At 37.5% G+C, this 26,992-nt stretch overlaps 1 protein-coding gene across 1 annotated transcript in view; it reads left to right on the plus strand.

Moving 5' to 3' along the window:
- Nucleotides 1–26,992, plus strand: part of LOC100761061 (sperm-associated antigen 16 protein) — an 816,909-nt gene that overhangs the window by 111,519 nt on the left and 678,398 nt on the right. The window contains exon 12 of the mRNA XM_035441020.1: nucleotides 14,967–15,094. Within this exon, the coding sequence (XP_035296911.1) occupies nucleotides 14,967–15,094 (128 nt within the window). The remainder of the gene's footprint in view (nucleotides 1–14,966; nucleotides 15,095–26,992) is intronic.

Consider the following 26,992-nt stretch of genomic DNA (forward strand, 5'->3'; position numbering starts at 1 on the left):
AAGCCATACAGAAATTGTTTGCAGTTAATACCCTGTCATGCACACATGCATTAATAGCAGGAGCACATTCTGAAAGACATAAACTCAAGCAAGTCAATCACTGTGAGGACACTGCAATGTGTTCTTACCCAGACTCAGAGGGTTTAAGTCAGCCACCCCGTGGGGCCTCTTGATGCCTTCAAGACATTTGGTAAGCATGAAATGTTCAAAGCTGATTGATTCTGACACAGCATACTGTTCTATAGTAATCATTTTTATACAAAAAAGAAAAGAACCTTAAACTAATGGTTAAAGGTATAGTGTAGGCAATTCAAAAACTCAGTAAGTCATTATCATTACCAAGTATTGTGTGCTATATACAACCTCTTGCTGTATACAAAATATAGCTGTCAGCACAGTAGCTTATTTATGTCCCCTTCACCACAAATACGTGAGGAAGACATTTCTCTGTAATATAGCAACTGCATCATGAGACTAGGGAAGACAGTAGTAGTTTGTTAGCTATGTAATAATTATTTGGGACTGTCATGGTGTGTTAACTCTGCTACTGATCAAATGTTCTTATGTGGTCCAGAACTTCACTTCCTTTTACTTATATGCACACACACACACACACACACACACACACACACACACACACACACACCATATATTTCCTCTCCATCAAGTAAACACTTCTTCATGTCTAAATGTTCTTCATAAATTGTTTACACTAGCACCTGAGAGCATGTGTTCTGTAAGTCAGTTAATGACTTCCTTTGATTGTAATTGAGGTGTTTTTAGTTTCTTACTATATCAAATTCATATATATCTTAACAAATTGGTCTGAAAACTTTGTAGCATATATTTTTGGAAGTGGAGTAACTGATAGAAATTTGGTTACTTAAAAACAAGACCCATAAAGTGATGCAGTACAAGAAGGGCAAGGACTCTTCATATGCCCGGGAAAGTGGTCTTATGACAGAAAACAGAGTGGCTATGGTGAGCAGACTGAGCCTATTTTCTGCAAAAAGGCTAAAACCACAAAGAAGATTGTGCTGATGCTTGAGTGTATTGAGCCCAACTGCAGATCTAAGAGGATGCTGGCTATTAAGAGATGCAAGCATTTTAAACTGGAAGGTGATAAGAGAAAGGACCAAGTGAGCCTGTTCTAAGATAATCTTGTTATGAACACAATAAAATCACAATAAAATAAAAAATGTCTTAAACAAAAATATATTCGAGGCACACATAAAAGAAGCACAGATAGGCTACCTGAGCTCTGATTTGTAGCCCCTGACATTTTGGTTGCCTTGTGGGTACTTGCCAGGAATCAAAACTTCTTCCTTACCCTTCTCCCTTTTAGAAGTTCTCAGTTGCCAGACCCCTCCCAGAGAGGGACCCTCCAGCACTGTCTGTCTGGAAACCTCCAGTCACCCTATCCAGCTTGTCCACACTGTGTAGAGAAACTTGTTCCACACTCTTGAACAAATCACTGAAGTCAAAGAGAAAATCTTCAGTAAAACTGTGGTAGAAAATTTCCCAAACCTATAGAAAGAAATGCCCATTCAGGTACAAAAGGCCCACAGAACACCAGAAAACCATTACTAGAAAATAATATTCACTACATGCTACAGTTAAAATATTAAAAATCTGGAATAAAGAATATTGAAAACTTCAAGGGATAAAAGTGAAGTCACCACTAAGGTAGGCCCATTAGATATCTATCAGTTTACTCAACAGAAAGTTTTCAAGCCAGAAGGGCCTGAAAATTTTCCAACTCCTAAAAGGCCACATCCAGACTTTTATACCCAGAAAAGCTATTGAAAAATGAAGGAGAACTAAAAACTTAGAATGATGAAAAAATTAATGAATTTATAACTAGATATACAGAGGGTACTAGAAGGGATGCTTAGATCAGAATTGGACAAAAATGTCCAATAGGTCACAGGGAACAAATAAAACCTTTCAGTAAGAACTCTGAATATTAGTGCTCTCAACTCTCCAATAGCAACCTACTGATCAACAGATTGGAGTGGAAAGCAATGTACATGTTTTTTGACGCCTCCAGGAAGCACATTTCACTGGTCAACTGCAGACACTACCTTAGGGTGAAAGGGTATAAATGTATTCCAAGCAAATCAGATGGAACTAAGAAACAGTCAAGTATAGTTGTTCTAATATCTGACAAAGTAGATGTAAAACCAAAACTAGTCAGAAGACATAAGGGTGGATACTTCATATTCCTTAAATGAAAAACCTACCAAGGGTATATTATAATTCTAAGCACATGCACACCAAACACAGGGGCACCCATAAAATAAAAATTGTTACATGTAAAACCACAGATTTATTCCACATAGTGATAGTGAGTGATTTCAATACTCCATTCTCACAGTGATCTAGGAAAAATAAATCTAAACAGAGAAACGCTGGAGATAAAATCATATCATACATCAGATAGACCTAATAGATACCTGCAGAACATCCCACCACATGCTGAAATATATGTATTATTTTCAACAGACCATGGGACTTTGTCAAATTTGACCACATATTAGGACATGAAGCAAGTCTTAACAAATAATGGAAAAACTGAAAGGATATTATCATTGTATCTTACCACAGTGGGATATAGGCAGGTATTATTAGTAGTACAAACTACAGGAAATACACAAACTCATGGAAACTAAACAAACACCATTGGGTGATAATTGTTTCAAAGAAGAAGTCAAGAAGGGAACTTAAAAATGCCTAGAGTATAATCAAAATTAAAAATGTTTGATGTGTATTTCTAAACTTTTCTCTAGAAGTGTGATTCATTTTATGTTATTACAATCAGTGAGTGCATGTGGCTACCTGAATTTATGTGTGACCTCTATTTTCTCATTCATAGCACATAATTTACCAATTTGCAAATAAATAACATTTAAGTTTGTATTTAAGCTTCAAATTATTCAATGGGATTGAATCTTACTACTTGTTTTACTGTTTTATAGATAGTAGCCAGTATCTATTTAAGTGTATATTCTATAGCCAGTTTTCTTGAAAAAACTGAGTCTTCTATAATTAATTTAAAGTTATATAATTTTTATTATAAATGATTATTACCTACAAGCAATAAAGCAGTTTTCTTTTTTATTTTAGAAGCACTCCTATTTACATATCAATCCCCCCTTCCTTCACCCACCCATCCTTCCATGCTCCCCACCGACCCACTCAACCTACCCCCCCCACTCCCCCAGGATAGTGAGGCCCTCCATGGGGGACCACCAAAGTCCATCACATCATTTGTGGGAGGGCCTAGGTCCTCTTTCTTGTATCTGGGCTGCAATAGTATCCCTCTATAGGGAACGGGCTCCCAAATTCCATTTTTGCTCTAGGGATAAACACTGGCTCCACTGTCAGAGGTCCCATAGACTGGCTTGGCCTCCTAACTGGCACTCAGATTCAGAGGGCTTGGATCAGTCCAATGCTGGTTCCCCAGCTTTACTATTAGGGTCTCTGTGTTCTCACTAGGTCAGGTTGGCTGTTTCTGCAGCTCTCTCCAGCAAAATCTTGGCTCCTTTGCTCATCCCTCCTCCCTCTCTACAACCGGATTCCAGGAGTATGGCTCAGTGTTTAGCTGTGGGTACCTGTTTCTTCTTTGATCAGCTACTAGATGAAAGCTCTAAGAATGGCAACCAAGGTAGTCATCAATCTCATTATAGGGGAAGGACATCAAAGGCGTTTTCTGTGTTACATTTTTATTTTGGAAGTTTAAAAAACGTAATCAAATAAAACTATCCTTTACTTCATGATTTCTGCTTTGTATTATATTATATATGTATGAGTATTTTTGCCTGTTTGTATTTATGTATACCGTTTGCATGCCTGGTTCCAGTAGAGGCCAAAAGAGAGTATCAGATCACCCAGAACTGATGTTACAGATGCTTGTGAGCCACCATATGGTTACTGGGAATTGAACCTGGGTCCTCTGGAAGAGCAACAAGAACTTAATCACTGAACCATTTCTCCAGCCCTTCATGATTTCTTCTCTAAGAAAGATTGACAGTATTCCAAGATTATATAAATTTTTATAAATTTTATAAATATTTATCTTTTATGATTTTTGTAAAAAAAATTGACTTTAATGGATATAAAATTAATTTATAAGCAAAATGCAATACTCTTCATTTTTTCTTCCTAAATACTTGAACTAGCTGTCACAAGGTTTCTAAATAATTGGTACTGAGTCTGATGGAGACTTCAATTGCCCAAAATATAGTCTTAGACCTCAAGGGAGCAAAGGATGAAAGGTTCTCAGTGGAGCCATAGTATGATTAACAGCCCATGAATTCTGCTGTAGGAGGGCTAATCCTGCACCTCCCTTCCTCTATGGTGCAGTAAAGATGCTATTCTTAATGACCCCAACTTAGAAACAGCAAGACAGAGATCCCTGGCCTGGACCAGCTGGTCATTCTTCATGGAGAGAGAGAACCAGGAGATGAGAAGATTAAGAGGATAGCAGATAGAAAAGATAAAGTTGGGATTGGGAGGTTTGGAACAAACTACATATGATGCCAAGCACACTTATTAGGAAGTATATCACCTTATATATATATTATTCCCAGGGGACTCATAGGATAAATCCAGCAGGAGACTACTAATCAAGCAAGAGGAATGCAGAGTATCTCAAGAACATTCCAGACCAAGCACACCGCTGCCTTGGGAGTCATACTCACAATCCTTTAGGTTGGGAAGAGTTGACTTCTCATGTTCTGAAGCCATATCACCCCCAAATCTCTGACTCCACACCATGATCGGCTCTATCAAGCATATTCCTGGTTTTAGAGAAGGAGCTGTGTTCCTTCTCCATACATCGGGTACTCAGAGCCTCAGGGAAAGGCTCAGTTGATCAATCCACCTTGTATTTTGAGACAGGGTCTGTCACTGAACATGAGCTCATCAATTTACTTGACTGGCTGGTCAGAAGTACCCAGGAATCCTCCTGTTTTTACTTCTCCAACACTAGAACCTAAGACATGGGCCACCATACCCACCTTTTTACATCTGTGCTGGAAATCAAACTCATATCCTTATGCTTGCCAGGGAAGCACTTATTGACTGAGCCAATTCCCCAGCCCTGATCTTGAGGTTCTCAATATAGTTAATCCATAAGATCAGGGAAAGGATTAAGTTCCTTTAATTTATATTTGTCTATTTTGTAAAATTGGAGCGATATACAATCTACTGGCCTCAGCAGTGCTGTAATGAAAGTGACTCACAGTCCCATTATGCTTATCTCTCTTTTACTTTCCTCTCATCCTCAAACACTTTGCAAGTTGAGTATTCCAGTTCAAGCATATGCCAATTGGACCATGTTCTTAGGGACCCGGAACTCTAATTTGTCCTGTCAGACGAATCCAAATGCTGTTCTTTATGTGAGGTAGAAGGCTAATCTTAGGGGTTATTGCCTTTTATCAGTGGTATGGTTAGAGACAAGAATAGTGGTACAGATTTGGAGCTGTGGGACGTGGAGCTCATGAAGTTTTCAGGGAGAGTTGGAATTGTGGCCTCACTGATTGGCCTTTTGCACAGCTTTGTGAAGGTTGCTGTCCTGTTTAACAGACATCTTTTCCAAAAGGACTCCCAGTATGCAGAATTGTTACTGTTTAACCTAGTGTACATGTGGGTCACTAAATAACTGGTAGTGCTTATTTTTAATACTAATTACATGTACATGAACACACATAGACTATTTTTTTCTGCTTATTCTGCCCAGTCTAAAGATTAGTTCAAAATCTCAAATGAAGTTAGTTTTGTGAATATAGTTGTATATTATAAAAAAGAGCTGAGGGGCACCTGTTCCTCTGCAATAGTAAGAATTCTATTCAATTCTTGAGTAACTAATATTTTATTACATTATTTGGATGATACTTCAGTGATATTAAAATGGAAAGTCATGATGACTCATTCAAATCCAGTGGTATTACATTTTTATTAATACAGTCATTTTAATATTGTAGAGATTATTTATGATATGAAACGGCCCACATTTGTTTCTTTCCCTAGGTTCTCTTTTCATGGTCCATATTTTTACAGATATGACCAAAAAAATCTCTTTGGTCAGGTGTGCTGGATTTTGAAACCTGGGCATTCATTAAAGAGGCCCTTCAAGTTCAGGGAGCACCAGACAGGCCTGGAGTGCTGGCAAATGAACCGGTGGGAACAGGTTATGGGGTGGCATAAGCCTTCACCTCGGTGCAGTGAAGGTGGGATTGAGAAGTTGTATCTCTAGAAGGTTCCTAGATAATGGTGGTTCATGAACCAGAAGAAAGTTCTGTGATAACCACTGACATCGACTAACAGTAGTCTGTTTCCAAATAATGTTCTTCAGCATAGTAGCTATGTAAAAATTCATTTGTTTATACACTTACTATATTAATATTTAATATTAATATTTTAAGATGTCAACTTTGGTCTTGCCTTAGGAATATACCCACAGTTTTAATAAATTCTTAGTTCTTTGATAATTTCAAACGTGTATAAAATGCATTCTGATCGCTCTTTATCCCCACTCAATCTTATAGCTCTCCTAGCCCTATCAATCTGTCTTCCTCACTCCCTGTCTCTTTCCCAGATTTATGGGCTCTATGTTCTGGCCTATTTAGTTTAACCATGCTGTAGTGTAGCCAATGGATTGGGACTACCCAGTGGAGCCTGGTGGTCACACAAAGGAAGACAATGACCTCCCTTATCCCTGTATCTATCAGTAGGAAACAGTTAAACATTGAGGAAAAGGTATTCCTGAGCCCCTCCTCCATTCATGCCTGGCTGTGGTTGTTTCTTTCTTGTTTGGATCCAGTGTAGTCATCTTCAGTCTTTGAGAGTTTATGGTTACAATGGCTGTGAATTGCTTAATAGATGGCATTTTGCATTCTTTCTTCCTGTTTTCTGGCTCTTCAATTCTTAGGTGGGATTGTGTACATGTCTTGTTTAGAGCTGAGGGCTCAACTTCCACTTATTAGAAACTTGTGCAGCCATAGTCTCCATTCACCACAGGTCACTAGAAAGAGATAACTGTGATTAAGACTGTAAGTGAAAATTGTCCGTGGATATAAGCACATGTATTTAGAAGGCAACTTAACATTATGCAAACTCACCTAAAGAACGGAATAATGAAGTTCTCCCCTAGGGCCTATGGCTTCCACTGACCTGGGTTTTTATTTGGATTACAGTACAAAATGTGGCTTCCTTTCCTTCAAATTCAATCAGAGAACAGTTGTTTATCTCCACAACAGTCATACCATTATTGCACAAGTGGACACATACTGCCTGGCAGGTTCCTTTTGTATTTTATAGTGTTCACAGCTGGATAAGACCATTAATGCCTTTTCTTCCCAGCAACCTGCATAGTGTATTCCAGCACTATGAAAACTAGTGGGAGGGAGGGAGCTTCTACGCCAGTGCCAGCCAAAAGTGTTTCTTAAAATAATAATTCCTTTCATGAAAAATGCTATAAATATTAAGTATGCATCTAGTATAATTTACTATGTTTGGAAATCAAGCAGATCTTGGATCTCTATTCTGCTAGTTTATAGAACAAACAGGCCATTAAGTCTAGAAATATATTTTAAAATATGGTAAAGTTGTCGAGTTTTCAAGTATAGTTTATGGCTGTCCACTTTATTTCTATCCATATTTTTGTCTCATCCTAATTCCATATGAATCAGTGTAAGGAATGTTTTGGTGATAGCTTTAAAATATATGAAAACAACTTTATTTTATGCATCATATAGTAAAGACTTTAAAAGAATGATTAGGATTCAGTAGCACTAAATACAAACCGCTTGCATTTGGCAAAACAGCATTTTGTAAATATACTGCTTTTTTAAAAATCTAAAACCCTAAGAATGTAAACAAAAATAAAGGTCAAGAGAGCAAACAATTATATACGTAGCACCTTTCCTGGCTCACTGTCATTTTCAAACTAACCCTGAGAATGTCAATTAGCTCAAGCAAGTCTTGCTGATAATGTCAGCTGTCAGTCATTTCTAGGTAGTGATGTGTGAGTTTTGCCAGCAGGTAATGGACCAGTTGAGTGATGAAGGAAATAATGAGGACACAGAAGCCTTAGCAAAACTTTCTCATCTCTGGTAAATATCTTTCTATGAGGAGAATTAATAAAAGAAAAGAAATGTCTCATTAAAATTTATTTCAATTTAGTTCATTTTTAATGAATTGTACTTTAAAATGTTAATCTTTTAATGTTGAATTTTTAAAAATGCATGTAAATGACCAGTGATCTACCATTTTGCAACATGATTAATTGTTGAACACAACACTTATAAGAGAAAAGCCACAAATTTATATTGAAATTTTTGAATTGAATTAAATATTCATATCAATTTTCATGAGCTATGAGACAAAGCCTTTTGACAGACTGAGTCCACTGTATATTCAACCTAATCACATTCTTTTTATATGTATATGAACAAAATATAACTAAAATATTTTATATTACTCTTTCATTCGGCATTTTATCTTGTTGCTAAAGTTAAGGGAAATTTCTTATATTGTAGCTTTAGTTTTTTCACTGCTTATATGAAGTTTAATTTTATCATTTATCAGTTTTAATCATCTGTAGTAAGAAGTCTTCATCATCATTCCATTTTGACTTATATCTACCTACCCACCCATCTATGTATCCACCCATCCATCTTTATCTTATCAACATAATCATAGACATCATTAATTAGATCTAACTCAACTAAGATCTAACTCTCTCATCTATTAACATAATTATATCTGTAATTAATGATAAATATATGCTCTGTTCTGATGGTTTTACTACTTATCTTTGCACTTAATATTCTTTAACTGTCTCTCCTCTAGTTGTTAAATATTACATTCTTTGGATATATGTATGTGCATGCACCTGTGTGTGATGGTGTGCATACATGTGTGTCCATGCAAATGTGGCGGTCAGAGTATACCTTGAGTATTGTTCCTCAGGCCATATCTGTGAGATCTAATGTTAATTTTCCACTTGGCGTCATCTATGATCAGCTGGGAGTTAAGGCTCTGGATTCATCTTTGGGAAATTATCATGATTATGTTGAGGTGGGGAGGCCACCCCACTGTGGGTGGCACCATCCCATGGATGGGATTCTGGAATTTATGAATGGATAAAGGGAACTGTGCATCAGTATGCTTGATTCTTGCTTGTGAATGCAGTGTGACCAGCTCCCAGAAGTTCTTGTTGCTTTGACTTTCCTATCAGGCTGGACTTGAATTTTGAGCCAAAACAAACTTCCTACATTAATTTGATTTTGTCAGGGTATTTTATCACAGTCACAGGAAAAAAACCTAAGGTACCATCTATCTTGTTTTTATGGACAAGGTCTTCTTTTTGTAGACAAGGTCCCCTCTTATCCTGGAGATGGCCAGGCAGATGTATTGCTGGCTAGCCAATGAGGTCAGATCTGCTTGTCTCTGCAGCTGCAGTACTGATGTTAAAAGTGTTACTACCAAGTCCGACTTTCCCTTGGGTTCTATGGATCAAACTCTGGTCCTCAGTTACAGACAGTGAGCATTTTACTGACTGAAAAAGTTGTGTTATATATTTTCCTTGAGGAAATGTGACCTGACACTTTTTCTTTTTTTAAAATAATTTTTAAAATTTGAATTAGAAACAAGATTGATTTACATGACAATCCCAGTTCCCTTCTCCCTCCTGTCCTTCCCTACCACCTTCCCAACTAAAACCCTATCACATACCCTTTCTTCTATTCTTCACCTGACTCAACCTTTCTGCTCCCTCATGACCTCTGCATCCTTCCCCTTTTTCCCTTCTCATTCTTGTAGCTCCCTCCCCCCTCTTCACATACTCTCAATTTGCTCAGGGGATCATTACCCTTTTCCCTTATCCAGGGAACAATATTTGTCTCTTTTAGGGTCCTCCTTGTTTACTATTTTCTCTGGCAGTGTGGATTGTAGGTTGGTAATCCTTTACTCTGTCTAAAATCCACATATGAGTGAGTACATATCATGTTTGTCTTTTTGTGATTGGGTTACCTCGGTAAGCTCAGAATAGTTTCTTCTAGTTCCATCCATTTTCCTGCAAATTTCAAGATTCCATTGTTTTTTTTTTTTTTGTCTCTAAAGAAAGAAATTAAAGAAGATATCAGAAAATGGAAAAATCTCCCATGCTCTTGGATAGGCAGGATCAACATAGTAAAAATGACAATATTGCCAAAAGCAATCTACAGATTCAATGCAATCCCCATCAAAATCCCAACACAATTTTTCACAGACCTTGAAAGAACAATTCTCAACTTTATATGGAGAAAAAAAAGACCCAGGATAGCCAAAACAGCCCTGTACAATAGAGGAACTTCTGGAGGCATCACCATCCCTAACTTCAAGCTCTATTACAGAGCTATAGTCCTGAAAACAGCTTGGTATTGGCACAAAAATAGACAGGTAAACCTACACACCTACAAACACATGATTTTTGACAAACAATCCAAATTTATATGCTGGAACAAAGAGAACATCTTCAACAAATGGTGCTGGCATAACTGGATGCAGACATGTAGAAGACTACAGATAGACCCAAGCCTTTCGCCCTTCACAAAACTTAAGTAAAAATGGACCAAAGACCTCAACATAAACCCAGCCACACTGAACCTCTTAGAATATAAAGTGGGAAATACCCTTGAATTAACTGGTACAGGAGACTACTTCCTGAACATAACACCAGTAGCACAGACACTGAGATCAACAATTGATAAATGGGACCTCCTGAAACTGAGAAGCTTCTGTAAGGCAAAGGACACAGTCAGCAAGACAAAAGGACAGCCCACAGAATGGGAAAAGATATTCACCAACTCCACATCTGACAGAGGGCTGAGCTCCAAAATATACAAAGAACTCAAGAAGCTAGTCTCCAAAACACCAAACAATCCAATTATAAAGTTGGGTATAGAACTAAATAGACAATTCTCAATAGAGGAATCTAAAATGGCTGGAAGACAGACACATAAAGTGTTCAACATCCTTAGCCATCAGGGAAATGCAACTCAAAACAACTCTGAGATACTGTCTTCCTCCTGTTAGAATGGCTAAAATCAAAAACACCAATGACAATCTATGCTGGAGAGGATGTGGATAAAAGGGAACACTTCTCCACTGCTGATGGGAGTGCCAACTTGTACAACCACTTTGGAAATCAGTATGGCGACTCCTCAAGAAAATGGGAATCAGTCTACCACAAGATCCAGCAATTCCACTCTTAGGCATATACCCCAAAGAAGCACATTCATATAACAAGGACATCTTAGCAGCACTATATGTAATAGTCAGAAACTGGAAGCAGCCTAGATGCCCCTCTACTGAAGAATGGATAGAGAAAATGTACATTGACACACACACACACACACACACAAAAATGGAATCTTGAAATTTGCACTTTTTTCATTTTTAAATGTAATTCTTTACTGATTCTTTGGAAATTTCACATCATGAATCCCAATCCAGCTCACTTGCCAGTCCCTCCATATCTGCTCCTCACCCCTGCAGTATGTCCTCCCCCAAAATTAGTTAAAAACAAAACCAACCAACCAACCAACCAAACAAACAAAATGAAAAAAAGAACACCTCTCTCTTCCACCTTTCCAACACCCCTTGATCCTAGTGGTATTAGAAGCTACAGTGTGTCACACTGTATGCCCCTTTTGTCCAGGCAGCCCTACCCACAAAATGTTCATTACATATCATTATCACTGAATCCTCATGGAAACACCTCTCAGATATCCTGTTGTCCCAATTCATGGCCCTTAGCCACCCACCACATGGCCTATACCCCCAGCATCTGTGGGGTCTTTGGTGACAACAGGAGCCAGAGACATCACAGATCATAACTGTGATAGGACCATGGAACCAGACATGGTTTCCAGAAGGAGCCCAGACTTGGATATTAACATGGCCCCAGGTGGCAGCTCAGGCCACACAAGTCAGCATGGCCCCAGTATGTGTGTGACACTTGGACACCAATATAGCCCCAGGTGGCAGCCCAAACCCCTGGCATTGGGATTGCCTTGGATGGTATCAGGAGGTAAAGATATCAACAGAGACCATGGCTGTAGTAGGGCCTCAGACCCAGGCATGGTCCTCCTCAGCAGCTCTGGCCCAGGTTAAACACCATGGTCCCAGCTGCAGCATCATCCTCAGGCACCGACATGACTACAGGATGTGGTTAGGCTCCAGGCTAGGATGCAGACATCACAGACCATGATTGTGGTAGGACCAGCGAGCCAGACATGGTCCCTGCAGCACCCTGGGCACAGATATGGTCTGACACTTAGCATAGTGCTTCACGTGGACTAGATTCTCAAAGGTTATCTGGATGAATAATTTGAACTTATAGCTCAAAATCAATTGAGAGTAATTCCTTTGGACATCAGTTCAATGGAAAGAAAAGAATAATGTAACAGAGGAAGAAAAGCTTAGGTACCCAGAGACTTATGAGAAATGGATAGATATAATTAGATACATGGGATGCCTGAAACATCCCAGATATGGAGAGAAAGAAGCAAGATAAATTCCATCCTTTGAAAATAAACTATATTGAATCATAGCTGGACCATGAAGCTCAAACCTATTCATTTTGGGACAAATGAGATGGTCATCAGGTAACTAGTATGGGACTGAGGTTCCAGATAGTAGCAACATTATAAAATCAAGTCTGCCTCCATCAATATCCGGAGAGACTATTGAACCTGTAATTTTATTAGTGTGGAATATTTGTAATAGAATATGAAACTATTCAAAATGAATTTATTCACCAGTTGTCATTATCACGGGCCACTAACAGCAGCAGAGATGGTGAATGTTTATTTACAACATACTAGGTGCCAATCATTCAATTCCTGCCTTGCAAGGATTATGTCACTTATCACAGCAGCCTCTAGAAGAAAATTTTGGTCATAGTTTACAGTTGCTAATGCTTACCTTAAAGATGTGCTAAGCAGCTTGCATAACTTTATAATTCAGTGTACGACACAGTTGAATTGCTAAGGAGAGGCCTGATTTTCAGACCTGAGTTTTATTTCACAGAGGGAGCCTCATCCTGAAATTGTTTTCCATATACAAGGAAATCTTTGTACACAGGAACTCTCAAAGACCATGGTAGCATGCACAAGGTCTACATAAGTTCAAGCCAAATGGGTCCCTGCACTGAGAGGAGGGAATGGACATAGAGATCCACCAATCACCAAGAAGCTATCTGCAGTTGATGACAGCTGGCAAAGGGGAAAACATTCTTTTCCAATGGAGTGTCACTGGGTATATCAACTACAGTGTAGGACAATCCCCATGCCCAGGAGTATTTGGCCAGCACAAAACAAACTCAGTAGCATATTTATGGACTTTTGATTTCATTTTGCTTTTTATTACACATTTCTGTCTTCCTGGTCTTTCTGTTTTTCTGTTTTTTCTTTCTTTGTATGTGTGTGTGTGTGTGTGTGTGTGTGTGTGTGTGTGTCCTTTTGTTTGTTTCCTTTTTTTGAGGTGGGGACGAGAACATAAAGTTTAGTGTAGGGAGGTGGTGGGAATCTTGTAGGAATTGGGAAGGGGAAAACATGATTAAAATATATTGCATGAATTTTTTCAAAAACAGAAGCTGCAATAAAATCATTTTCAAACAGAAAAGAAATTATGGTCCCTATTTTATGAAAATAAAGGGGAAGAAATTAAATAATTAAACCAAAATGTGGGATGATGTGAGAGTAAGATTTATTCGTTTCTGTGTAGTATCATAAAATGTGTAAAATTTCTATTTGGATACCTATTACTTGTTTAATCAGAAAATAATACTACCTACAGAGGTTGCTTAATATTCTGTAGCTCTAATGATTTAGGGAATCCATTAGAATGTAACCTCCATGAGGATATCAGTTATTACTGGCTTTGTTCATTGATAAGTCTCCCATGTCAAAAATATTAGTTGGAAGAGTGTGGGTTTTAGAAATACGGTTTGAATAAATGATGGAGTGCAAAAGTGAACATATGCCTCCATTTCTAATGTCAATTTTAGCAAGTAAATACTATTTTCTTTCATGTGTGTATGGATTTAAGCAGTTAATATGTAAGGCATTATGGACTTTGAATGCCTCTCTTTAACATGCTTTCACTGAGGAGATTCCTTCCTTGTAAAGTCTTCTTGGGTGGGGGAAAGTCACAAATGGAGATGTGAGTTCTGATGCTTGTAATTTGAAGGACTATTACAGAATCTTTTACAATGGGCAAAGGCAAATACCGTTTTTTTGTTTGTTTTGTTTTGTTTTTGTTTTTTCCAGACAGGTTTTCTCTGTGGCTTTGGTGGCTGTCCTGGAACTAGTTCTTGTAGACCAGGCTGGTCTCGAACTCACAGAGATCCGCCTGCCTCTGCCTCCCAAGTTCTGGGATTAAAGGTGTGCGCTACCACTGCTGGGCAAATACCTTTAAATCAGTCCTGTTTCCTGGGATTCAAGTAAGGAAACCATAATTACCCTGTTAGCAAGTGCCATTTTGCTATCCAGTGAAAGTATTTGTAGTGATATCGTTTACAGAGGACAAATGTGGTTCAGCAATTCTTAGGCTCCGATTACTGAAATTAAATTAATGTTAGGATTGAATGATTATCAAAAAATGACAATTGACAAATCATATAAGACAGTATATTGTACTTCCAAGTCATCCACAGAGGGAACGCTTTCAAGTAATTTTCAATATGTATGCAACTTAGTTCTAAATCATCCATGAAAACAAATAGGTGCCCTATTTTAAACTTTGTCTTTCTCACCTATTTTTTCAAAATTGCAGTAGGATATGAGGGATTGATGGTAAGGGTCATCTATAACAATATTTTTGTTAGAACTTAGTGTTGAAATAAGATAGTATCAATGTATACAGTGGTGTGGATATCTAACAGAGAGCTTTTTATTCATCCCCACCCCCACCAGGATTCAGAATTTCCCACAGATATGCAACCGGATCCAAACTTGACTGCTTGTAAAGAAAATCTTAGTCCAACAAAATTTGACTACAAGCTAAACAACATTTTCAGACTTCATGAACTTCCAGTGAGCTGGTAGGACTATTAAAATTTTATTAATGCTTTTTGAGATCTTATTGTCCTGTCTAAACTGTGGTGCTCTTTTAACTATTCATGGCTTATGTGATTTATTCTTATCCTGCTTGCAAATAGATACTTGGAGCAAAGAAACCATCTACTTCTAGCTGCTGGAAAATTGTTTAACTTAATTGATTTAGGCACTTGGTGGCAGTGTAGACTAAGTACACTATTGTGATTATTATTGTTGAGGTTATAGTTCCTGCTTAAAATAACACACATGGGTCTAAGAGCGTTTTCCAGGATCATTTAAACCTGAGATCTGAGAAAACTATGAATTTCATTTATTTTGTTGATTCTAGCAATTCAGATTTTCCTAATAATTTAATTTTTAATTTGTTATTTTCAAAGCCATAATTCTATGGACTGTAGTCACAGTGATTTAAAGAAAACCACATTACATTGCATTCATTAAACTATAATTACTTCATGAATCCAAACATTGATATTTCTGTAAAGTATATTTATTTTGTAACTTTGGACATTGATGGTGCTGCTAAGTTTTTTTTTTTTTTTTGAGAACCTTTTTTATCATTTTTTATTTTATTTAGAAACAAGATTGATTTACATGACAATCCCAGTTCCCTTCTCCCTCCCTTCCTCCCCTACCACCTCCCCCAACTAAAACCCTACCTATCACATATCCTTTCTTCTTTTCTTCCCGACTCAACCTTTCTGCTCCCTCATGACCTCTGCATCCTTCCTCTTCTTCCCTTCTCATTCTCGTAGCTCCCTCCTCCCTCTTCCCATGCTCTCAATTTGTTGAGAACCTTTTCCTGTCAGTAATCTGTAGCTGTAAAAGAAAACTTTGTGGAACACTTGAACTTCAGTAAAGAGTTTTGGTTGATAATCATGGGTATTAATTATAGTGTAGGTAAATAGCATTGCTTTCTTGAATTTTAAAATCTAATCTAAGGTATATGCAAGTTTTCTTGAAGAATGCATGATTTGATTCAAATCATATACAGTAAAAATTCTGCAAACATTCATAAACTTCTTAGGCAAGACAAATATCTCGTACCTGTCATAACTACAGATATTTTACCTTTAGTTCTTCTCTTTTCCATTTGAATTATGTTCTCTGCTTTTGACGATATATATGGTATTTTGATGACTTTGATTATAGGTGATACATATCTACATGAACATATGGATATGTAGATATACTGAACACTATTTGATTATATCTTAGCAAGAAGAATGTTACCCATAATGTTTTACTTATAAGTACATGATAGATACGATCTTAGTGACATGACCAAAGCCCATAAGTAAGTGAGTTGGAAACTTCAGTTAATATTTAAAGAGAATCATAAAATGGTTCTATATACAGTGAAAAATGCAGCTCTCTCTCTCTCTCTCTCTCTCTCTCTCTGTGTGTGTGTGTGTGTGTGTGTGTGTACATTCATATGTGTGTGTCTTTGGCAGTAAGGTCCTGACTTTTTCGTGAAATGCCTTTTAACTAGATGTGATTCTGTATGCTATTTCTTAACATCAGCTAAGCCAATAGTGCACCATGTATAATTTTGATTCAAAATAAAAATCTTTTCACTTTCACAGATTTTACTTATACTTAAACAGTGGATATAATTTGAATTGGTATTACAAAAGACCTGGTTATTTTAGAATTGAATTTTAAGAATTTTCCACAGTATACTCCACTCTATTATAACCAGACAATGGCAAGAATATGAAGAATTAATTTGATTAAAAAAGAATTATAATAGAAAATGGCTCTCTATTCCTGTTTGCACAAATTTCCAATGTTCTGTGTTCCAAAGAAACACATGCATTGAGTACTCTTTTTTATTTTACTAAAATAGGTTTTTTTCTGATTATGGTTTCCTTCCCCTTAAACCTTACAGTTCCTCACCAACTCCCCTCCCATCCAGATCCACACTTTCTGTCTTGCATTGCAAAACAAACTGGCATATAAGGGACAATAATAAAGGAAAAGCAAGTTGTAATAGGACAAAACAAAAAGAGGAAAAAGAGTCAAAGAAAAGGACAGGAAACACAGCTAGACAAGGAGACACACTTGTTTGTACACAGAGGAATGCCATAGAAACACAAAACCAGAAGGCATAATATATACACCAAGGAACTGTAAGGTTAAAGAAGAGAAAGGAATGCTCTGACCCAGCATTATGAAATAAGAAACCTCTAAGGATGCAGATGAGTTCGTTTTCTGTTGAAGATCTAAAGCTGGGCATGCAGCTTACCTTAAGAGTGGTTTGTTTTCCCTTGGAGGAAACTGAATTTTCATTTGCAAGTGGTTACCAATTGGAGATAGCCTCTGGGTCAAGGATGGCCTTTTTGTACTTCTTTAAACTTGAGGACACCATTGGATGCAGACTATGCAGACCCTATGCATGTTGCTACAGTCTTCCATGAGTTCATGTGTACTTCAGTCCCACTGTGTTCAGATAGTTTTTTTTTTTCCTTGGTGTCCTACATCCCTTCTGTCTCTTAAACTTTCTGCCTCTTCTTCCACAGGGTTTTCTGAGGCCTGATGGGAGAGATTTGATGGAGACATTTCAGTTAGGGCCAAGTGTTTCAATGTCTCTTACTTTCTGCACACTGTGCAGTTGTGGGTCTCTGTATTTGTTCCCATCTGCTGCAGGGGAAGCTTCTCTGATGATTGCTCAGTAAGGCACTATTCTATGAGTATAGCAGAATGTCATTTTAGTCATATTATTGTTACATTACTTTAGCAGAACATTAGTATTTGGCTTTACCCTAGTTCCCTGTTCTGTCTAGTTTCAGGTTTTGGTCACCCTAGTATTGTCGAATAATGGGTTCCATCTCCTGGAGTGGGCCTTAAGTGAAATGAGATGTTTTTTGGTAACTCCCAGAAATTTTGTGCAGCCATTGAACTAACATATTTTGGAGGAAGATCACCATTGTAGATTGCGGGCTTTATAGTTTGGTTGGTTGATGGGGGATGTCCTTCTGGATATATGTTTCTCTTATTGGTTGATGAATAAAACACTGTTTGGCCAATAGAGGCAGGAAGATAGGCAGGACTAGGAGACGAGAATTCTGGGAAAGGCAGGCAGAGAGGCACTGCAAAGAGGACACCATGTAGACCACAAAGGAGTAACAGGTCTGGGCATTCTCCAGTAAGCTAAGACCACATGGAAATACACAGATATATAGAAATGGGTTAATAATTAAGACAGAGCTAGATAGTAAGAAGCCGTAGCCATCAAAGAACAATTTTAGAATTAATATAGCATCCCTGTGCTTATTTGGGGGTGAATTAGCTGAGGAACCAGACTGGAAGGAAACTCCAGCAACAGTTGATATTCACCTTTCTCCTTTGGTAGCATGCAGTGTACCTTCATGTACCATGAACCCTTTTCCGTAAGGGTGAAGGTTTCTCATGTTCAATGAGTTGTGTATGTCTTGTCTTCAGCAATAGGGCAACTATCAGTTTGTGGAGAGCCAGCAATAGCTTTGGGAATAGCCAGCCTACACTTTTAATTTGTGGCTTCTTTAATCTAAAATGAGAACACTAGGCTCTCAGAGGATGATTTCCCCAGTTTTTCATGGTAATTTAGTTCTCATTTGATAGCAGTTCTGTTTCACCTACTCATATTCCATCTCCTAAATTAACAGCTAATTACATTACAATAGCAAATCTTGGCTTACAGAGACATTTGCTAATAAACTGTTTGACTCTTCATAGTCACCTGCATTGGCTGTGAAGTGGCTACTAGCCATGACCACTGAACTCAAGCGGCTGGATGGCTTCAGCACAGCTGGCATGCTTTACAGAGAGATGGACCTGCTCAATTAAAAAATTGAGTGGAAATTAAAGGAAAAATTTTTACTCAGTGAAAGAAGAAAAAGAAAGAGGGAAACGATTGCTTTTATAAAAAACACCAACCCAGATTTCAGCTTATTTTATTTCTAGCCACTACAAAGACAGCTGCCCTGTAATTATTAGTGCAGCCCAGGGAGAAATTTCATCATCTATGCTAGTTATTTTATTAGGAGAGAAGGGTCCATCTTTATGGCTTAGGCAGTGGAAAGGTGAACCAGCAGAAAGAATGGCATTTAATCTTTTAGGGTAACTTAGATTAAGTTGCTGCTTTGGGACAACTGATTTAGGGGGTCGTTTGCTTTGTTGGCAGTCTGTTCCTTTCTGCTCATGGTATTACTGTTTCTTCCTTGCTATGTGTTTGTGGAAGCTCCCATGTGTTTTATTTTATCAAGTCTTCCTGCTTATTCTGATTTTAACTGTCAGTTATTAACTAGCCATAATATGAAAGTTCCAAAGTAAGATTTAGTGTTTCTCTCTTCCTTGAGGTGGGGGAACTGGAGAGATGGATGAGTGGTTAAGAGTGATGCCTGTCTGAGAACCAGAATTCAGATCCCAGGGCACACTTAGCAAGCTGGCATCCTGGCAACTCATCTCATTCCAGCTCTGAGAGATCCGTCTTCATCCTGGTTCAGTACCCAGTACTACAGAAAACAAATACATAGTCTTACTATTTTAATTCCATAACCACCATAAACACAGATACACATGGAATCTTGGTACTTAATATATCTTTAGTAAAATGTTAATTGGTTTGATTACATGCTTCTTTAGGCAACAACATTTTCTCAATGACCAAGAATTAATTTTGATTTGCTTGATAATTAAGCAATGGGAAAATGTTTTCAAGCTACAATTTGTATGTTTCTTAACTTGAAAATATGTCAGAAAGGCCATTAATGCTGAAGAGAAAAGAAACACTAATACTACTTGTAGTGTTTTGCTGAGCACTAGGGAGACGATTCATCTGCTTTTGTCCCTATCTGAGCACATTTCAGTAAGGAACTATGTTCTTCTCTCTATTTTTGTCAGATACAAACAGAAAGATGGGCAGACTGACAGACACACATGTGATGCTCAGACACCATAAGATTTACAAGATTTGAATCAGATATAGTTTTAGATGAAAGCAATAAGTAAACCACAAGTTATTTTAGAAAAATTCCAAAGAAAGAAATCTCTATTTTTACAGCTATGCATACAATTTACCAGTAATATAAAACCATATAACATATGATTTAGCCCAAAATCTCTGTTTTCCTTCTTGAGAATCACGACCTAGGATAATTGCTTTACAGTTGAATATTAAAATAATTAATTAGATTGTGTGTAAGTGCAGAAAATGCTAATTATGCATACCTTTTTCTTCAAAAACATACATCAAAACATATTTTACTAGTTTTTTTAACAAGGTCATAATAAAAACATGTATTAAAATCCAGATAATTTAAAAATTCTTAATGTCTTACTAATTTGCATTTTTATAGAGTGCAATTTCATAGGTCAAAGAACCAGAAGGCTTTTAAATTAGATTTGTTAAGCCCTGGTTTAGGTATATGTGTTTTTACTACTCTTGCAGGATGTCTTAATGGCATCCATCCACCTAAACAGTACTTTTCAATAATACACATCAGTTAAAAATTCCCCTTTTGTCTAGACAACTATGTCCTAATCATGCTGTGTCCTAGTACCTTCTTTCTCATGAGAAACCTGGTCAGAAATGCAGGAACTCACAATCCCATTTGTTTTTCCCTTTCTCCTCACCCTGGAGTTCCTGTCTGTATTTTTGTTACTTGCTTTGTTTTCAGAGCAAGAAAGAGCATCTTCTGCTTAATTAAGGAAGGAAGACAACGTTTGGCTCACATCTTCGAGTACAATCCATAATGGTGGGCAAGGCATCGTGGCAGGAGTTTGAGGCAGCTGGTCACATTCCATCAGCAGACAGGAAGCAGAGTGTAGTGAATGCCTGTGTTCACCTGGCTTTCTCTTTTTATTTAATCCTAACCCTTGGAATACTATCTCTTCCTTTTTAATTGAATCTTTCCAGCTCAATTTGCTGAATCTAGATAATCTGTCAAAGACACACCTAGACATTTGTTTCCATAGTAACTCAAAATCCCAACAAGTTGACAAGCAAGACTAGCCATCTACCTCTCTCCTCTGAAACTTTTATCAGAGTCACTAGTAACTTTTTGTACCCAAACAATGGTCACTCTTAGCTTCTTGTTTCCTTCACTACTCAGGTACTGCATAGAAAGCTGTCCACTACTGTATTTCCTCCTGAGACTTCAGCTGATGTTAGTGTGTCCTGGATTGCCTGTGGAGTCCCTTGCTCCTCCCTATTAGCTTGTTCCATAAACTGCTGCTCTTGGGCCAGATACCTTGCTAAGGAACTGCCTCTTAAGACCAGCGCTTAGGGTCATCTTTTTCTAAGTGCATTTCTCAGGAGGCATCTTCTATTCTCTGACTTTCAGTAGTTTCCAAGTGGTAAGATGTTGACATTTCCTCTGAGATTGAATATTGAATGTCCAAAGAAGATTGTGTTCCCTTGGAAAGCCTGGACTTCTGATAACGTCCATATTCACAAGGAAACTACCATAAATGAATAGATATCAGCTAAAATCCCAGAAACAATTTTGATCACCATTCTTTCACCCTACAATTTCTATCATTAATCCTCCCAGGCAGGGGTTATAGAGGATATAGCTCAGTGGTAGAGCATGTGTGTGGAGATATGTTGTTTATGATCTAATAAAACCACTGGAGATCAGAAGAAGCAAAACAGTCAACCACCAGCTGTTACCTCTACCTCAGACTGAAAGGGTGATCCTGAATCCTCAGTGTAGCTGGAAACTGAATCTCTTCCTGTCCTCTATGTGGCTGGAGACAAATTGCTAGATCTTAGCCCCTGCTTCTGTCCATATACCCCTCCAGTGCTGGGATTAAAGGCGTGAGCTCTGTTCCTTTTAGACTGATCCACTCTCATGTAGCCTTGAGTGGCCTTGAACTCATAGAAATCCATCTGCCTCTGTCTCCTGAGTCCTGTGATTAAAGGTGTGTGCCATCACTCCCTGGCCTCTATGGCTGTGACAAGCTTTGCATTCTGATCTTCAGTCAAGTTTTATTAGATCCTAAACAATATATCACCACACACTTGTCTAGTAATTGGATCCCATATTTGTTGGGGAAACTCTCAATAATTCTTTGATTTATAACACATTAAAAATTTTCACCTTCGATCTCTATGACTCTTAGTAATCACTCACACACCTTCAAAAGGATTCTAATTTATCCCACCACATGCCATAATAATTTATTTATTTCACAGGAGCTAAATAGGCATTAGAAAAATGTAAATTGAGTGTCAAGAGCTCCTACTTTGAGTAAATGTTGCACCTGCCAGGCTCTACCAGAGGAAAATCATGCCTTCCTTTTGGCCATGTGCTCTCCTATCCTCCCTTGACTCACACAAGGCCAGTCATTTCTGTCTGTGGATACTTACTACTACTCCATCCCAAGAGAGTTTTATTCTACTGGCAGTGTGAGTATTCCAGGTTTTGCATGTCTGCCTCATTCCTACCTTTACCTCAAATGCCACCTATTTCTAGAGGTAATTCCCCAAAAATATAACTAGTATTTCTCCCCCGCCATTTCCAGTGCTGTCATTATAGTTATTTTTAAATACATTTTCAAAGATTATTTTATTTACTTGTGTATATGTCTCTGTACATTTATTTTTATGAGCATATACACACATATGTGTGGGGATGGCCCACACACAGAGGCTAGAAGAGGGTATTGGATCCCTTAGAGCTGGGGTTAGAAGAATTCTCAGATGCCTGGCTTATTATGTGGGTGCCGGGAACTGAACTCTGCTTTTCATGATTGTGCAAAAACCAATCTTAACTGCCGTGCCACCTCTCCAGCCCTTGTTGTATTTTCTCTCTTTCATGCCTTACCATATTCCTGGGGAGGTATACATTTTGAAGCATTTCATGACAAGACCCAGATAGTTAGCTTTTGCCTAGTTCATTTGAAGGAATGCAGTGCTGGTAGATACTCAATATCCACTTTCGTCTTTTTGAGCCCCATTGGAGTATTCTGACTCTGGCCTGCTAAGTGTTAAACTTGGCCATGTGACTAAACCTAAGGGCCTGTCTGCTCTCTTGTAGCCTGAATCCAGGAACATTATAAAGGCTCTGATTCATGATAGGAACCAGATTCCTGAGTCAGCTCTTTGTAGGGCCCCTCAACATTTATCTAGTTTTAATCTCTAGATTTTCTATGCCTTTAAAAATTAAATATGTTAGTTGTTTAAAAAGATTTCAATGCAAGAAATATTGTATGATACTTATATTCACAAACCCATTCAACAAAAACTGCAGACTCTAACTATTCTGAACAACTAACTACCCGAAAGAACTCTTTTGCAGGCAGCCGCATTTACTTGCCATCACAGTAAATTTAATGTGAAATCCATTGATGATAAAGCATGTTCGATGGCCAAAAGGCAGAGGGAGATACAGTACAGGGTAGCTTCAGGATCAATGACAGCTCAGAAGAGACCCTGCAGTTTGTGAAGAAGTCAGATGTGCAGACAAGGAAGAAAATTGGAGCCAGAACATCCTTGAGACAGATATGTGAGTACAGTATTCAGGAGCAACAAGGAATCCAGTGCAAACAGAGCAAGAGAGAGAAAGATGCAGTGGAGACATGTTAGGAACATGGGATTCACAAGAGTGTTCTACAAGATCTTAAAATCTTAACAAACTACTTTCCCTGTATTCTGAACATGTTGGAAACTATTCTAGAATTCTGAACAAAAGATACACAAGTTGACATGTAAAACCAAGATATTTTAAATGCCTGTGTGGAAACTATGCTTCCAATGGAGTCAAGGGTAGGAAATTACACCAGACAGAAATGATTTCAACAACTCAAGGGGGTTATAAATATTTCCATGATAAATACAATGGTGATAAATAAGTATGTAAGTGGCCAGAAATGAAAGTCCAGGGGGTTTTTTGAAAGTTTGGATGTGGATAAAGAGATGGAGGTTTCAAGGGTAACTGGATTTTGACCTCAGCAAATGAAGAACAAAGTAAACAGTCAGTTACGTGGTGAAGACTGAGGGTGAAGCAAGTTTGGAAACATGGATGTGCTAAGTTCATGGGGATCTTGGAACTTAGGCAGGGTTGGAATACTTTAAACTATGCTGTGAACAAAGTGTGCAACTGTGCGTGTGGCTTAGCAAGCAGGTGGCACCTGTCAGTAGTATTTCAGGCATTGTCCTGACACTTTCACAAGAAATATGCTATTTGGCATTTCCTGTAAAAAAACAAAACAAAACAAAACACAAAACTAGCCTTTATAGAAATATTTAAAATCATGGGTTAATATAAGGCTCACCTTCTTTTAGTGTTTGCTTGTAAGTTACATGTTTTAGGAGACTACAAGTTATGCTTAGGATGTATTTTTGAAATTAATGTCCTTTTAAATAGCTATAGATTGTAATTAGCATTTCAAAATATATAAGCTTTTATACTGTAAATATTATGATTATTTATCTTCAAAATCGTCAACATACTAGAGTGAAACAAAGCACTTAAAATTTGAATTATAGAGCTGGACGTTGGTGGCTCACACCTTTAATCCCAGCACTCGAGAGGCAGAGACTGGTGGATCTCTGAGAGTTCGAGGCCAGCATGGTCTCCAGAGTGAGTGCCAGGATAGGCTCCAAAGCTACACAGAGAAACCCTGTCTCGAAAAACCAAAAAAACAAAAAAAAAAAAAAACCAAAAACAAATTGAATTATAGAAGGAAAGCACTCATAGTTTCCAAAGTTGACTTGAAGAAAAAAATCTTCCCTAGAACGGTAATTATTAGAGAGATATAGCCTACTGTTTTTAAGATTTGGTACCCAAGTGCTAAGGGATAAGGTATTAGGTAAGCTTCCGTTATTTAATGATACAGTAATAACATTTGTACCATTAACTTTTAAGAAGGAAGACATACATGAATACACAATAAATGTAGGCATTAATTTTAATGAGCTATTTACTTGTGGGGGATATGTTCCATGAATCAATGCATCATCTAATTAACATATTAGATTTTCAGGTTTTTTTTTTTTTCATATGTCTTTAGTGTCCTTTCCTGTCTCATTCCTTAACTTTAGACTAAGATTGTTCAGGCACTTTGGGTTTGTCAAGTAGCTGCCATCTTCTAGAAAATGTTCTCATTTTTTTTTTTTTTTGGTCAACTTACAGCTAAAAATTATGGAAGGGCTTTTCCATTGGTCACAGATGATGCGTAAAACATTTTCAATTCCAGCATTTCATAGACTCAGCCAGAGACCGACAGTTGCCCTTCTGGGGCTATAACCATTTTTCATTCCCTTTTAATTATCTAGATCCATAGTAATAACCATGGTGACCTACAAGAAGGCATTGTTGGACATATTATAATTATATATAGCAATTATGCTTAGTGCCAACAATGCATAAAATCCTACTTATTAACTAAAGGTAGTAGAAATGAAGCTTTGCTTATCTCCCTTAGGACATAGTTTCAGTTTGTGAAAAGCTAAGGCATTTACTTTTTGCATAAAACATTTTTCTGGAGTATATTATAATGTTAGGGCAGGTCTATTTTTGTGAGATGCTAATGTGTTAATAATATTCCAGTAAATATAGGAAACATCTGTCACTCCAGATCCTCCTTTCATTATATACTACTATTTCCTATTACCTTCTGTGTAATAATAGAAAGGGAAATGAATTTCAAAGCACAGGTTAATCTTATAGAACCCAGGAAAGGTTGTTTAGGACATAGACCAATGAAACAGATTTTTCTCTTGAACAATTTGATGTTTCAAAATACTTACAATTTTGTTTAAATAATTAGGCAGACTGTGACATTTGAAAGATCAATCACTCTATCAATTTTTGACATTTTTAAAGCCTCATTTAAAATTAGCAACTTTCATCCATTTTAAAGTTAAGGTATACGGAATGGCATTTATATATACATGCACACGCACACACACACACATATGAATTATATGAAGGATGGGTTGAAAGCATCAGGTCTAAATCTTCAACCAATTCTGGAAATTTCTTTCATGGTCATGACTAGAAAAATGGTTTCACATTATTTTTTGTATTAATAGTGATTTTTATAATCTAATAGAAAGCAATAAAACTTTTATTAGGCTTATACACTCCACATACATAACAATATTTATGTTCAGATCCCACTTTAATTTAAAAGTACTGACATTATCCTAAGGCAATATCCATAATTTTAGAGTGGATCATAAAATAGCCCATTTTATGTTGCATATTTGTGAATACCTAAAGTTCATCAGTTCTTTGCCCACTATCTCACTTGGCTGCTGTCTTGTTCTTCCCCCAACTTTAACTTCCATAAAGTAGCCTTTGATGGCTGAGCTATGAATCTTATAAACAACCTCCTTACCACTTATTTATCAACTTAATTAGATCACTTAGGCCTATGTTTAGTCTTGTGCTTGCTTCTTTCAAATTCTGTCAAAATTAATGTCAAACTTAATGCATGAGAGATGGGTTTGGCCCTATTCCAACCTATTGTATCAGACTTTGTTGACTCCTTATGGGAGTTCTTACCTGTGAGGAGGAGTGGACTAGGAGTGGTCTTGGGGGGAGTGGCGAGGGGGGACAGGAGGAAGGGTGGGAGGGAGAACTGTGGTTGGAATGTAAAATTAAGCTTAAAAGAATAAAAATAGAATTAACTAATAGAAAATAGATGATAAAATATGTTTCAAAGAAAATTTTCTCTCTTTGTGCTAGGTACAGAGGGAACATTTATTTGCAGTATCTGTCTAGGCACTAATGGCAGATGAATGTTTGATTGCATGCTGAAGTTATCCACAAGTTATTTTGTTGGTTTTAGTCATTGCTGCTAGTTATGCCTATTTGCTTCCTCAAGAGAAACATCAAGAGAGAATTTGCTAATTTGTGTACTGAATCAAACAAAGTTTCTTCGACTAT

The sequence above is a fragment of the Cricetulus griseus genome, chromosome 2, assembly GCF_003668045.3.
Source record: "Cricetulus griseus strain 17A/GY chromosome 2, alternate assembly CriGri-PICRH-1.0, whole genome shotgun sequence".
Lineage (NCBI taxonomy): Eukaryota > Metazoa > Chordata > Mammalia > Rodentia > Cricetidae > Cricetulus > Cricetulus griseus.